General features: G+C 37.5%; 1 protein-coding gene across 1 annotated transcript in view; it reads left to right on the plus strand.

The window, feature by feature from the left end:
* LOC115125968 (homeodomain-interacting protein kinase 1-like) overlaps nucleotides 1-16,354 on the plus strand; it is a 67,083-nt gene that overhangs the window by 18,078 nt on the left and 32,651 nt on the right. The window contains exons 4-5 of the mRNA XM_065021994.1: nucleotides 1,553-1,744; nucleotides 2,344-2,525. Of these exons, the coding sequence (XP_064878066.1) occupies nucleotides 1,553-1,744; nucleotides 2,344-2,525 (374 nt within the window). The remainder of the gene's footprint in view (nucleotides 1-1,552; nucleotides 1,745-2,343; nucleotides 2,526-16,354) is intronic.

The raw sequence follows: 16,354 nt of genomic DNA on the forward strand, positions 1-16,354 counted from the left end.
CTGTGTATTCTGGACCAGGATCAGGTATCAGTCAATATGGGGAGGGAGAAACACTGGGTATTCTGGACCAGGATCAGTCAATATGAGGAGGGAGAAACCCTGTGTATTCTGGACTAGGATCAGTCAATATGGGGAGGGAGAAACACTGTGTTCTGGACCAGGATCAGGTATCAGTCAATATGTGGAGGGAGAAACCCTGTGTATTCTGGACCAGGATCAGTCAATATGGGAGGGAGAAACCTTGTGTATTCTGCACCAGGATCAGTCAATATGGGAGGGAGAAACTCTGTGTATTCTGGACCATGGATCAGTCAATATGGGAGAGAGAAACCCTGTGTATTCTGCACCAGGATCAGTCAATATGGGAGGGAGAAACCCTGTGTATTCTGGACCAGGATCAGTCAATATGGGAGGGAGAAACCCTGTGTATTCTGGACCAGGATCAGGTATCAGTCAATATGAGGAGGGAGAAACCCTGTGTATTCTGGATCAGGTATCAGTCAATATGGGAGGGAGAAACCCTGTGTATTCTGGACCAGGATCAGTCAATATGGGGAGGGAGAAACACTATTCTGGACCAGGATCAGGGAACAACGGTTGTATACGAGACGCCACACAGGAAGTTATGACCGCTCTGACATGTTACCATGGTTACCAACCCCATTACCACCAGACAAAATGCTGACAGGCACCGTTTCTGTATCGGCTGGGAATGAAAGGTGAACATTGTTATATTAGCAGAACACTGCTTCTATGGTATTACGTAAAGGGAGGTTTATTCCACATGAACCTGTTACTCTATTTGATCGTTATTTAAATTTTTTAAATTAAAAAACGTAGTTTACTCTGGAGGCTACTGACCCAAAGCTTCCTCCGGGGATCTTATCTTATACATCTGCCTGTAGTTACTGAGCTCAACCTGCAGGAGGTTTGTTAGTTGTGATTGAGTGGAGAGGAAACCGCTGTGGGCGAGGTTCTGACAGAGGGGTGTGTCTTGGTGGTGGCAAGGACACACCCACATCAAGGACACACCCACATCAAACCACACCCCCATGCCAACTCACGTTTGGCTTCTGTCACGGCCGCCAGCAAGCCCAAAAAACGAGGCTAAATCAGCGGGTGCAGTTCCTCTTTAAACCCCTCCTGTCATTACCATATGCAAGCACGAGACCAGGGCCAATTCATCTCTCCTTCCTCCCTACGTTGTTAACTTTTCCTTCACTGATTTGAAAGGATATAACTGGTATAAAAAAATATGGTGTAATGTCCCGCTAACCCATGCCTCCACCAATCCAATGCTTTTCAGATTTGTGTGAAGTGTTGACTGAGTGCACACTTCAGGAGAAATGAGATGTTAACGGGACGCACCTACTACTATAATAGATAGGACTGACTGTTTAGTATGTCGAGGTACTAGATCAATTTAATTGATCGATTTCTATTGGCCTTCAAGATGAAATTCAAGCTCAACTTGAGCTAGACTATGACTAAAATGTACAGAACTAGCCGTAGAGTGTCAAGTGTCAAGGTTTGTCATCCTGTCTGTTCCCAGGTGGGCATCCTGAACCGTCTGAGCGCGGAGAACGCCGACGACTTTAACTTTGTGCGTTCCTACGAGTGTTTCCAACACAAAGGCCACACCTGCCTGGTGTTTGAGATGCTGGAGCAGAACCTGTATGACTTCCTGAAGCACAGCAAGTTCAGCCCCCTGCCGCTACAACACATCAGACCCATACTGCAACAGGTGACAATACAATACAACTTTATCGACACAGAGACAATGTGACAATTACCTGGTGCTTATTCTGAATGAGTCATTTGTTACATATTAACCTGTTACCTGTTACCATACATTGTACTCAAATAAGTCTCAAAAACAGTACAATTGCATGATACCTTACTTGATCTGTGTGTCAGCATTAATATGTGTTAGTGTCTTTAAATTGTCATTCAAGTCCTAGTAAAATGTTATTTTTATAGCTGTTTAACCCTTCAGTGTCCATAGCTGACACACAGCTGTTTAACTCTTCAGTGACCATAGCTGACACACAGCTGTTTAACTCTTCAGTGACCATAGCTGACACACAGCTGTTTAACTCTTCAGTGACCATAGCTGACATACAGCTGTTTAACTCTTCAGTGACCATAGCTGACATACAGCTGTTTAACTCTTCAGTGACCATAGCTGACACACAGCTGTTTAACCCTTCAGTGACCATAGCTGGCACACAGCTGTTTAACCCTTTAGTGTCCATAGCTGGCACACAGCTGTTTAACCCTTTAGTGTCCATAGCTGGCACACAGCTGTTTAACTCTTCAGTGTTACGTCTATTTCCCCACCAGGTGGCGACGGCGCTGATGAAGTTGAAGTCTCTGGGTCTGATCCATGCTGACCTGAAGCCAGAGAACATCATGCTGGTGGATCCACTCAGACAGCCCTACAGGGTCAAGGTCATCGACTTCGGCTCAGCCTCACACGTCTCCAAGGCTGTCTGCTCAACGTACCTGCAGTCACGATACTACAGGTAGATTCATCTGTTTTTACACCTCATATTGGGGTTTTCTTTGCAGGTGTGTCTGTGTGTAAGTGACACAGCATGTTTGCATCAGTGAGTAATAGCTGCTACAGGTGTAAATAACATGATGACTGGTACAGGTGTATATACAGGTGTAAATAACATAATGACTGGTACAGGTGTATATAACATAATGACTGGTACAGGTGTATATACAGGTGTAAATAACATAATGACTGGTACAGATATATATAACATGATGACTGGTACAGGTGTATATAACATGATGACTGGTACAGGTGTATATACAGGTGTAAATAACATAATGACTGGTACAGGTATATATAACATAATGACTGGTACAGGTATATATAACATGATGACTGGTACAGGTGTATATAACATGATGACTGGTACAGGTATATATGCAGGTATATATAACATGATGACTGGTACAGGTGTATATAACATAATGACTGGTACAGGTGTATATAACATGACTGACAGGTGACTGTATAACATGATGACAGGTGTATATAACATGATGACTGGTACAGGTGTATATAACATAATGACTGGTACAGGTGTATATAACATGATGACTGGTACAGGTGTATATAACATGATGACTGGTACAGGTGTATATAACATGATGACTGGTACAGGTGTATATAACATGATGACTGGTACAGGTGTATATAACATGATGACTGGTACAGGTGTATATAACATGATGACTGGTACAGGTGTATATAACATGATGACTGGTACAGGTGTATATAACATGATGACTGGTACAGGTGTATATAACATGATGACTGGTACAGGTGTATATATGACATGATGACTGGTACAGGTGTATATAACATGATGACTGGTACAGGTGTATATAACATGATGACTGGTACAGGTGTATATAACATGATGACTGGTACAGGTGTATATAACATGATGACTGGTACAGGTGTATATAACATAATGACTGGTACAGGTGTATATAACATGATGACTGGTACAGGTGTATATAACATAATGACTGGTACAGGTGTATATAACATAATGACTGGTACAGGTGTATATAACATGATGACTGGTACAGGTGTATATAACATGATGACTGGTACAGGTATATATAACATGATGACTGGTACAGGTGTATATAACATGATGACTGGTACAGGTATATATAACATGATGACTGGTACAGGTATATATAACATGATGACTGGTACAGGTGTATATAACATGATGACTGGGTACAGGATGACTGGTATATAAACATGATGACTGGTACAGGTATATATAACAACATGATGACTGGTACAGGTGTATATAACATGATGACTGGTACAGGTAATATAACTGGTATGATGACTGGTACAGGTGTATATAACATGATGACTGGTACAGGTGTATATATAACATGATGACTGGTACAGGTGTATATAACATGATGACTGGTACAGGTGTATATATAACATGATGACTGGTACAGGTGTATATAACATAATGACTGGTACAGGTGTATATAACATGATGACTGGTACAGGTGTAATAACATAATGACTGGTACAGGTGTATATAACATAATGACTGGTACAGGTGTATATAACATGATGACTGGTACAGGTGTAAATAACATAATGACTGGTACAGGTGTATATAACATGATGACTGGTACAGGTGTATATAACATGATGACTGGTACAGGTGTATATAACATGATGACTGGTACAGGTGTATATAAACATGATGACTGGTACAGGTGTATATAACATGATGACTGGTACAGGTGTATATAACATGATGACTGGTACAGGTGTATATAACATGATGACTGGTACAGGTGTATATAACATGATGACTGGTACAGGTGTATATAACATAATGACTGGTACAGGTGTATATAACATGATGACTGGTACAGGTGTATATAACATGATGACTGGTACAGGTGTATATAACATGTAATGATGACTGGTACAGGTGTATATAACATGATGACTGGTACAGGTGTATATAACATAATGACTGGACTGGTACAGGTGTATATAACATGATGACTGGTACAGGTGTATATAACATGATGACTGGTACAGGTGTATAACATAATGACATGGTGTATATAACATGATGACTGGTACAGGTATATATAACATGATGACTGGTACAGGTGTATATAACATGATGACTGGTACAGGTGTATATAACATGATGACTGGTACAGGTGTATATGCAGGTATATATAACATGATGACTGGTACAGGTGTATATAACATGATGACTGGTACAGGTGTATATAACTGGTATGTATATAACATGATGACTGGTACAGGTGTATATAACATGATGACTGGTACAGGTATATAACATGATGACTGGTACAGGTGTATATAACATGATGACTGGTACAGGTGTATATAACATGATGACTGGTACAGGTACAGGACTGGTATATAACATGATGACTGGTACAGGTGTATATACAGGTGTAAATAACATGATGACTGGTACAGGTGTATATAACATGATGACTGGTACAGGTGTAAATAACATAATGACTGGTACAGGTGTATATAACATAATGACTGGTACAGGTGTATATAACATGATGACTGGTACAGGTGTAAATAACATAATGACTGGTACAGGTGTATATAACATGATGACTGGTACAGGTGTATATAACATGATGACTGGTACAGGTGTATATAACATGATGACTGGTACAGGTGTATATAACATGATGACTGGTACAGGTATATATAACATGATGACTGGTACAGGTGTATATAACATGAACATGATGACTGGTACAGGTATATATAACATGATGACTGGTACAGGTGTATATAACATGATGACTGGTACAGGTATATATAACATGATGACTGGTACAGGTGTATATAACATGATGACTGGTACAGGTGTATATAACATGATATATAACATGATGACTGGTACAGATGTAAATAACATGATGACTGGTACAGGTATATATAACATGATGACTGGTACAGGTATATATAACATGATGACTGGTACAGGTGTATATAACATGATGACTGGTACAGGTATATATAACATGATGACTGGTACAGGTGTATATAACATGATGACTGGTACAGGTATATATAACATGATGACTGGTACAGGTGTATATAACATGACTGTGTAAATAACATGATGACTGGTACAGGTGTATATAACATGATGACTGGTACAGGTGTATATAACATGATGACTGGTACAGGTGTATATAACATGATGACTGGTACAGGTGTATATAACATGATGACTGGTACAGGTGTATATAACATGATGACTGGTACAGGTGTATATAACATGATGACTGGTACAGGTGTATATAACATGATGACTGGTACAGGTGTAAATAACATGATGACTGGTACAGGTGTATATAACAGATGACTGGTACAGGTATATAACATGATGACTGGTACAGGTGTATATAACATGATGACTGGTACAGGTGTATATAACATGATGACTGGTACAGGTGTATATAACATGATGACTGGTACAGGTGTATATAACAGGTGATGACTGGTACAGGTGTATATAACATGATGACTGGTACAGGTGTATATAACATGATGACTGGTACAGGTGTATATGGTATAACATGATGACTGGTACAGGTGTATATAACATGATGACTGGTACAGGTGTATATAACATGATGACTGGTACAGGTGTATATAACATGATGACTGGTACAGGTGTATATAACATGATGACTGGTACAGGTGTATATAACATGATGACTGGTACAGGTGTATATAACATGATGACTGGTACAGGTGTATATATACATGATGACTGGTACAGGTGTATATAACATGATGACTGGTACAGGTGTATATAACATGATGACTGGTACAGGTGTATATAACATGATGACTGGTACAGGTGTATATAACATGATGACTGGTACAGGTGTATATAACATGATGACTGGTACAGGTGTATATAACATGATGACTGGTACAGGTGTATATAACATAATGACTGGTACAGGTGTATATAACATGATGACTGGTACAGGTGTAATAACATGATGACTGGTACAGGTATATATAACATGATGACTGGTACAGGTGTATATAACATGATGACTGGTACAGGTGTATATAACATGATGACTGGTACAGGTGTATATAACATGATGACTGGTACAGGTATATATAACATAATGACTGGTACAGGTGTATATAACATGATGACTGGTACAGGTGTATATATGATGACTGGTACAGGTGTATGATGATGACTGGTACAGGTGTATATAACATGATGACTGGTACAGGTGTATATAACATGATGACTGGTACAGGTGTATATAACATGATGACTGGTACAGGTGTATATAACATGATGACTGGTACAGGTATATATAACATGATGACTGGTACAGGTGTATATAACATAATGACTGGTACAGGTATATATAACATGATGACTGGTACAGGTGTATATAACATGATGACTGGTACAGGTGTATATAACATGATGACTGGTACAGGTATATATAACATGATGACTGGTACAGGTGTATATAACATGATGACTGGTACAGGTGTATATAACATGATGACTGGTACAGGTGTATATGCAGGTATATATAACATGATGACTGGTACAGGTGTATATAACATGATGACTGGTACAGGTGTATATAACATAATGACTGGTACAGGTGTATATAACATGATGACTGGTACAGGTGTATATAACATGATGACTGGTACAGGTATATAACATGATGACTGGTACAGGTGTATATAACATGATGACTGGTACAGGTGTATATACATGATGACTGGTAAATATATGACATGATGACTGGTACAGGTATATATAACATGATGACTGGTACAGGTGTATATAACATGATGACTGGTACAGGTATATATAACATGATGACTGGTACAGGTATATATAACATGATGACTGGTACAGGTGTGTATAACATGATGACTGGTACAGGTATATATAACATGATGACTGGTACAGGTGTATATAACATGATGACTGGTACAGGTGTATATAACATGATGACTGGTACAGGTGTATATAACATGATGACTGGTACAGGTGTATATAACATGATGACTGGTACAGGTGTACAGGTGGTACAGGTATATAACATGATGACTGGTACAGGTGTATATAACATGATGACTGGTACAGGTATATATAACTGGTATGTATAACATGATGACTGGTACAGGTGTATATAACATGTATGACTGGTACAGGTGTATATAACATGATGACTGGTACAGGTGTATAACTAACATGATGACTGGTACAGGTGTATATAACATAATGACTGGTACAGGTGTATATAACATAATGACTGGTACAGGTGTATATAACATGATGACTGGTACAGGTGTATATAACATGATGACTGGTACAGGTGTATATAACATGATGACTGGTACAGGTGTATATACAGGTGTAAATAACATGATGACTGGTACAGGTGTATATAACATGATGACTGGTACAGGTGTATATAACATGATGACTGGTACAGGTGTATATAACATGATGACTGGTACAGGTGTATATAACATGATGACTGGTACAGGTGTATATAACATGATGACTGGTACAGGTGTATATAACATGATGACTGGTACAGTGTATATAACATGATGACTGGTACAGGTGTATATAACATGATGACTGGTACAGGTGTATATAACATGATGACTGGTACAGGTGTATATAACATGATGACTGGTACAGGTGTATATAACATGATGACTGGTACAGGTGTATATGCTGGTATATATAACATGATGACTGGTACAGGTATATATAACATGATGACTGGTACAGGTGTATATAACATGATGACTGGTACAGGTGTATATAACATGATGACTGGTACAGGTGTATATAACATGATGACTGGTACAGGTGTATATAACATGATGACTGGTACAGGTGTATATAACATAATGACTGGTACAGGTGTATATAACATGATGACTGGTACAGGTATATATAACATGATGACTGGTACAGGTGTATATAACATGATGACTGGTACAGGTGTATATAACATGATGACTGGTAAATATATAACATGATGACTGGTACAGGTGTATATAACATGATGACTGGTACAGGTGTATATAACATGATGACTGGTACAGGTGTAAAACATGATGACTGGTACAGGTGTATATAACATGATGACTGGTACAGGTGTATATAACATAACATGATGACTGGTACAGGTGTATATAACATGATGACTGGTACAGGTGTATATAACATGATGACTGGTACAGGTGTATATAACATGATGACTGGTACAGGTGTATATAACATGATGACTGGTACAGGTGTATATAACATGATGACTGGTACAGGTGTATATAACATGATGACTGGTACAGGTGTATATAACATGATGACTGGTACAGGTGTATATAACATGATGACTGGTACAGGTGTATATGCAGGTATATATAACATGATGACTGGTACAGGTGTATATAACATGATGACTGGTACAGGTGTATATAACATGATGACTGGTACAGGTGTATATAACATGATGACTGGTACAGGTATATAACATGATGACTGGTACAGGTGTATATAACATGATGACTGGTACAGGTGTATAACATGATGACTGGTACAGGTATATATAACATGATGACTGGTACAGGTGTATATAACATAATGACTGGTACAGGTGTATATAACATGATGACTGGTACAGGTGTATATAACATAATGACTGGTACAGGTATATATAACATGATGACTGGTACAGGTGTATATAACATGATGACTGGTACAGGTATATATAACATGATGACTGGTACAGGTGTATATAACATGATGACTGGTACAGGTGTATATAACATGATGACTGGTACAGGTGTATATAACATGATGACTGGTACAGGTGTATATAACATGATGACTGGTACAGGTGTATATAACATGATGACTGGTACAGGTGTATATAACAGGTACAGGTGTATATAACATGATGACTGGTACAGGTGTATATAACATGATGACTGGTACAGGTGTATATAACATGATGACTGGTACAGGTGTATATAACATGATGACTGGTACAGGTATATATAACATGATGACTGGTACAGGTGTATATAACATGATGACTGGTACAGGTGTATATAACATGATGACTGGTACAGGTGTATATAACATGATGACTGGTACAGGTGTATATGATGAACAGGTGTATATAACATGATGACTGGTACAGGTGTAAATAACATAATGACTGGTACAGGTGTATATAACATAATGACTGGTACAGGTGTATATAACATGATGACTGGTACAGGTGTAAATAACATAATGACTGGTACAGGTGTATATAACATGATGACTGGTACAGGTGTATATAACATGATGACTGGTACAGGTGTATATAACATGATGACTGGTACAGGTGTATATAACATGATGACTGGTACAGGTATATATAACATGATGACTGGTACAGGTGTATATAACATGATGACTGGTACAGGTGTATATGCTGGTATATATAACATGATGACTGGTACAGGTATATATAACATGATGACTGGTACAGGTGTATATAACATGATGACTGGTACAGGTGTATATAACATGATGACTGGTACAGATGTAAATAACATGATGACTGGTACAGGTATATATAACATGATGACTGGTACAGGTGTATATAACATAATGACTGGTACAGGTGTATATAACATGATGACTGGTACAGGTATATATAACATGATGACTGGTACAGGTGTATATATGGTAAGGTGTATATACAGGTAACATGATGACTGGTACAGGTGTATATAAAGGTGTATAACATGATGACTGGTACAGGTGTATATAACATGATGACTGGTACAGGTGTATATAACATGATGACTGGTACAGGTGTAATAACATGATGACTGGTACAGGTGTATATAACATAATGACTGGTACAGGTGTATATAACATGATGACTGGTACAGGTATATATAACATGATGACTGGTACAGGTATATATAACATGATGACTGGTACAGGTGTGGTACAGGTGTATATATAACATGATGACTGGTACAGGTGTATATAACATGATGACTGGTACAAATAACATGATGACTGGTACAGGTGTATATAACATGATGACTGGTACAGGTGTATATAACATGATGACTGGTACAGGTGTATATAACATAATGACTGGTACAGGTGTATATAACATGATGACTGGTACAGGTGTATATAACATGATGACTGGACAGGTACAGGTGTATATAACATGATGACTGGTACAGGTGTATATAACATGATGACTGGTACAGGTGTATATAACATGATGACTGGTACAGGTGTATATAACATGATGACTGGTACAGGTATATATAACATGATGACTGGTACAGGTGTATATAACATGATGACTGGTACAGGTGTATATAACATGATGACTGGTACAGGTGTATATAACATGATGACTGGTACAGGTGTATATAACATGATGACTGGTACAGGTGTATATAACATGATGACTGGTACAGGTGTATATAACATGATGACTGGTACAGGTGTATATAACATGATGACTGGTACAGGTATATATAACATGATGACTGGTACAGGTATGATGACTGGTATATATAACATGATGACTGGTACAGGTGTATATAACATGATGACTGGTACAGGTGTATATAACATAATGGTACAGGTATATATAACATGATGACTGGTACAGGTGTATATAACATGATGACTGGTACAGGTGTATAACATGATGACTGGTACAGGTGTATATAACATAATGACTGGTACAGGTGTATATAACATGATGACTGGTACAGGTGTAAATAACATAATGACTGGTACAGGTGTATATAACATGATGATGAACATGATGACTGGTACAGGTGTATATAACATGATGACTGGTACAGGTGTATATAACATGGTACAGGTGTATAAACATGATGACTGGTACAGGTATATATAACATGATGACTGGTACAGGTGTATATAACATGATGACTGGTACAGGTGTATATGATGACTGGTACAGGTATATAACATGATGACTGGTACAGGTATATATAACATGATGACTGGTACAGGTGTATATAACATGATGACTGGTACAGGTGTATATAACATGATGACTGGTACAGATGTAAATAACATGATGACTGGTACAGGTATATATAACATGATGACTGGTACAGGTGTATATAACATAATGACTGGTACAGGTATATATAACATAATGACTGGTACAGGTATATATAACATGATGACTGGTACAGGTGTATATAACATAATGACTGGTACAGGTATATATAACATGATGACTGGTACAGGTGTATATAACATGATGACTGGTACAGGTATATATAACATGATGACTGGTACAGGTGTATATAACATGATGACTGGTACAGGTGTATATAACATGATGACTGGTACAGGTATATATAACATGATGACTGGTACAGGTGTAAATAACATGATGACTGGTACAGGTGTATATATGACTGGTACATGATGACTGGTACAGGTGTATATAACATGATGACTGGTACAGGTATATATAACATGATGACTGGTACAGGTGTATATAACATGATGACTGGTACAGGTGTATATAACATGATGACTGTAAGGTGTAAATAACATGATGACTGGTACAGGTGTATATAACATGATGACTGGTACAGGTGTATATAACATAATGACTGGTACAGGTAATATAACATGATGACTGGTACAGGTATATATAACATGATGACTGGTACAGGTGTATATAACATGATGACTGGTACAGGTGTATATAAGGTGTAAATAACATGATGACTGATGACTACAGGTATATATAACATGATGACTGGTACAGGTGTATATAACATGATGACTGGTACAGGTGTATATAACATAATGACTGGTACAGGTGTATATAACATGATGACTGGTACAGGTGTATATACTGGTGTATATAACATGATGACTGGTACAGGTGTATATAACATGATGACTGGTACAGGTGTATATAACATGATGACTGGTACAGGTGTATATAACATGATGACTGGTACAGGTATATATAACATGATGACTGGTACAGGTGTATATAACATGATGACTGGTACAGGTGTATATATAACATGATGACTGGTACAGGTGTATATAACACATGATGACTGGTACAGGTGTATATAACATGATGACTGGTAAATAACATGATGACTGGTACAGGTGTATATAACATGATGACTGGTACAGGTGTATATAACATGATGACTGGTACAGGTGTATATAACATGATGACTGGTAACATGATGACTGGTACAGGTGTATATAACATGATGACTGGTACAGGTGTATATATAACATGATGACTGGGTGTAGGTGTATATAACATGATGACTGGTACAGGTGTATATAACATGATGACTGGTACAGGTGTATATAACATGATGACTGGTACAGGTGTATATAACATGATGACTGGTACAGGTGTACATGATGACTGGTACAGGTGTATATAACATGATGACTGGTACAGGTGTATATAACATGATGACTGGTACAGGTGTATATAACATGAACATGATATAATAACATGATGACTGGTACAGGTATATATAACATGATGACTGGTACAGGTGTATATAACATGATGACTGGTACAGGTGTATATAACATGATGACTGGTACAGGTGTATATAACATGATGACTGGTACAGGTGTATATAACATGATGACTGGTACAGGTGTATATAACATAATGACTGGTACAGGTATATATAACATGATGACTGGTACAGGTATATATAACATGATGACTGGTACAGGTGTATATAACATGATGACTGGTACAGGTGTATATACAGGTGTAAATAACATGATGACTGGTACAGGTGTATATAACATGATGACTGGTACAGGTGTAAATAACATAATGACTGGTACAGGTGTATATAACATAATGACTGCTACAGGTGTATATAACATGATGACTGGTACAGGTGTAAATAACATAATGACTGGTACAGGTGTATATAACATGATGACTGGTACAGGTGTATATAACATGATGACTGGTACAGGTGTATATAACATGATGACTGGTACAGGTGTATATAACATGATGACTGGTACAGGTGTATATAACATGATGACTGGTACAGGTGTATATAACATGATGACTGGTACAGGTGTATATGCTGGTATATATAACATGATGACTGGTACAGGTATATATAACATGATGACTGGTACAGGTGTATATAACATGATGACTGGTACAGGTGTATATAACATGATGACTGGTACAGATGTAAATAACATGATGACTGGTACAGGTATATATAATATGATGACTGGTACAGGTATATATAACATGATGACTGGTACAGGTGTATATAACATGATGACTGGTACAGGTATATATAACATGATGACTGGTACAGGTGTATATACAGGTGTAAATAGCATGATGACTGGTACAGGTGTATATACAGGTGTAAATAACATGATGACTGGTACAGGTGTATATAACATGATGACTGGTACAGGTGTATATAACATGATGACTGGTACAGGTGTAAATAACATAATGACTGGTACAGGTGTATATAACATAATGACTGGTACAGGTGTATATAACATGATGACTGGTACAGGTGTATATAACATGATGACTGGTACAGGTATATATAACATGATGACTGGTACAGGTGTATATAACATGATGACTGGTACAGGTGTATATGCAGGTATATATAACATGATGACTGGTACAGGTATATATAACATGATGACTGGTACAGGTGTATATAACATGATGACTGGTACAGGTGTATATAACATGATGACTGGTACAGGTGTATATAACATAATATTACATGACTGGTACAGGTGTATATAACATGATGACTGGTACAGGTGTATATAACATGATGACTGGTACAGGTGTATATAACATGATGACTGGTACATAATGACTGTGTATATAACATGATGACTGGTACAGGTGTACATGATGGTGGTATATAACATGATGACTGGTACAGGTGTATATAACATGATGACTGGTACAGGTGTATATAACATGATGACTGGTACAGGTGTATATAACATGATGACTGGTACAGGTGTATATAACATGATGACTGGTATATATAACATGATGACTGGTACAGGTGTATATAACATGATGACTGGTACAGGTGTATATAACATGATGACTGGTACAGGTATATATAACATGATGACTGGTACAGGTGTATATAACATGATGACTGGTACAGGTGTATATAACATGATGACTGGTACAGGTATATATAACATGATGACTGGTACAGGTGTATATAACATGATGACTGGTACAGGTGTATATAACATGATGACTGGTACAGGTGTATAAACATGATGACTGGTACAGGTGTATATAACATGATGACTGGTACAGGTGTATATAACATGATGACTGGTACAGGTGTATATAACATGATGACTGGTACAGGTGTATATAACATGATGACTGGTACAGGTGTAAATAACATGATGACTGGTACAGGTGGTATATAACATGATGACTGGTACAGGTGTATATAACATGATGACTGGTACAGGTGTATATAACATGATGACTGGTACAGGTATATATAACATGATGACTGGTACAGGTGTATATAACATGATGACTGGTACATAACATGATGATAGGTGTATATAACATGATGACTGGTACAGGTGTATATAAATATGATGACTAAGGTGTATATAACATGATGACTGGTACAGGTGTATATAACATGATGACTGGTACAGGTGTATATAACATGATGACTGGTACAGGTGTATATAACATGATGACTGGTACAGGTGTATATAACATAATGACTGATGACTGGTACAGGTGTATATAACATGATGACTGGTACAGGTGTATATAACATGATGACTGGTACAGGTGTATATAACATGATGACTGGTACAGGTATATATAACATGATGACTGGTACAGGTGTATATAACATGATGACTGGTACATGATGACTGGTACAGGTGTATATAACATGATGACTGGTACAGGTGTATATAACATGATGACTGGTACAGGTGTATATAACATAATGACTGGTACAGGTGTATATAACATGATGACTGGTACAGGTGTATATAACATGATGACTGGTACAGGTGTATATAACATGATGACTGGTACAGGTGTATATAACATGATGACTGGACTGGTACAGGTGTATATAACATGATGACTGGACAGGTGTATATAACATGATGACTGGATATATATAACATGATGACTGGTACAGGTATATATAACATGATGACTGGTACTGGATGTGGTACAGGTGTATATAATAACATGATGACTGGTACAGGTGTATATAACATGATGACTGGTACAGGTGTATATAACATGATGACTGGTACAGGTGTATATAACATGATGACTGGTACAGGTGATGACTGGTATATAATAACATGATGACTGGTACAGGTGTATATAACATGATGACTGGTACAGGTATATATAACATGATGATATGGTACAGGTGTATATAACATGATGACTGGTACAGGTGTATATAACATGATGACTGGTACAGGTGTATATAACATGATGACTGGTACAGGTGTATATAAGGTGTATATAACATGATGACTGGTACAGGTGTATATAACATGATGACTGGTACAGGTGTAAATAACATGATGACTGGTACAGGTGTATATAACATAATGACTGGTACAGGTACAGGACTGGT

Source organism: Oncorhynchus nerka, linkage group LG2, assembly GCF_034236695.1.
Source record: "Oncorhynchus nerka isolate Pitt River linkage group LG2, Oner_Uvic_2.0, whole genome shotgun sequence".
NCBI classification, from domain to species: Eukaryota; Metazoa; Chordata; class Actinopteri; order Salmoniformes; family Salmonidae; genus Oncorhynchus; species Oncorhynchus nerka.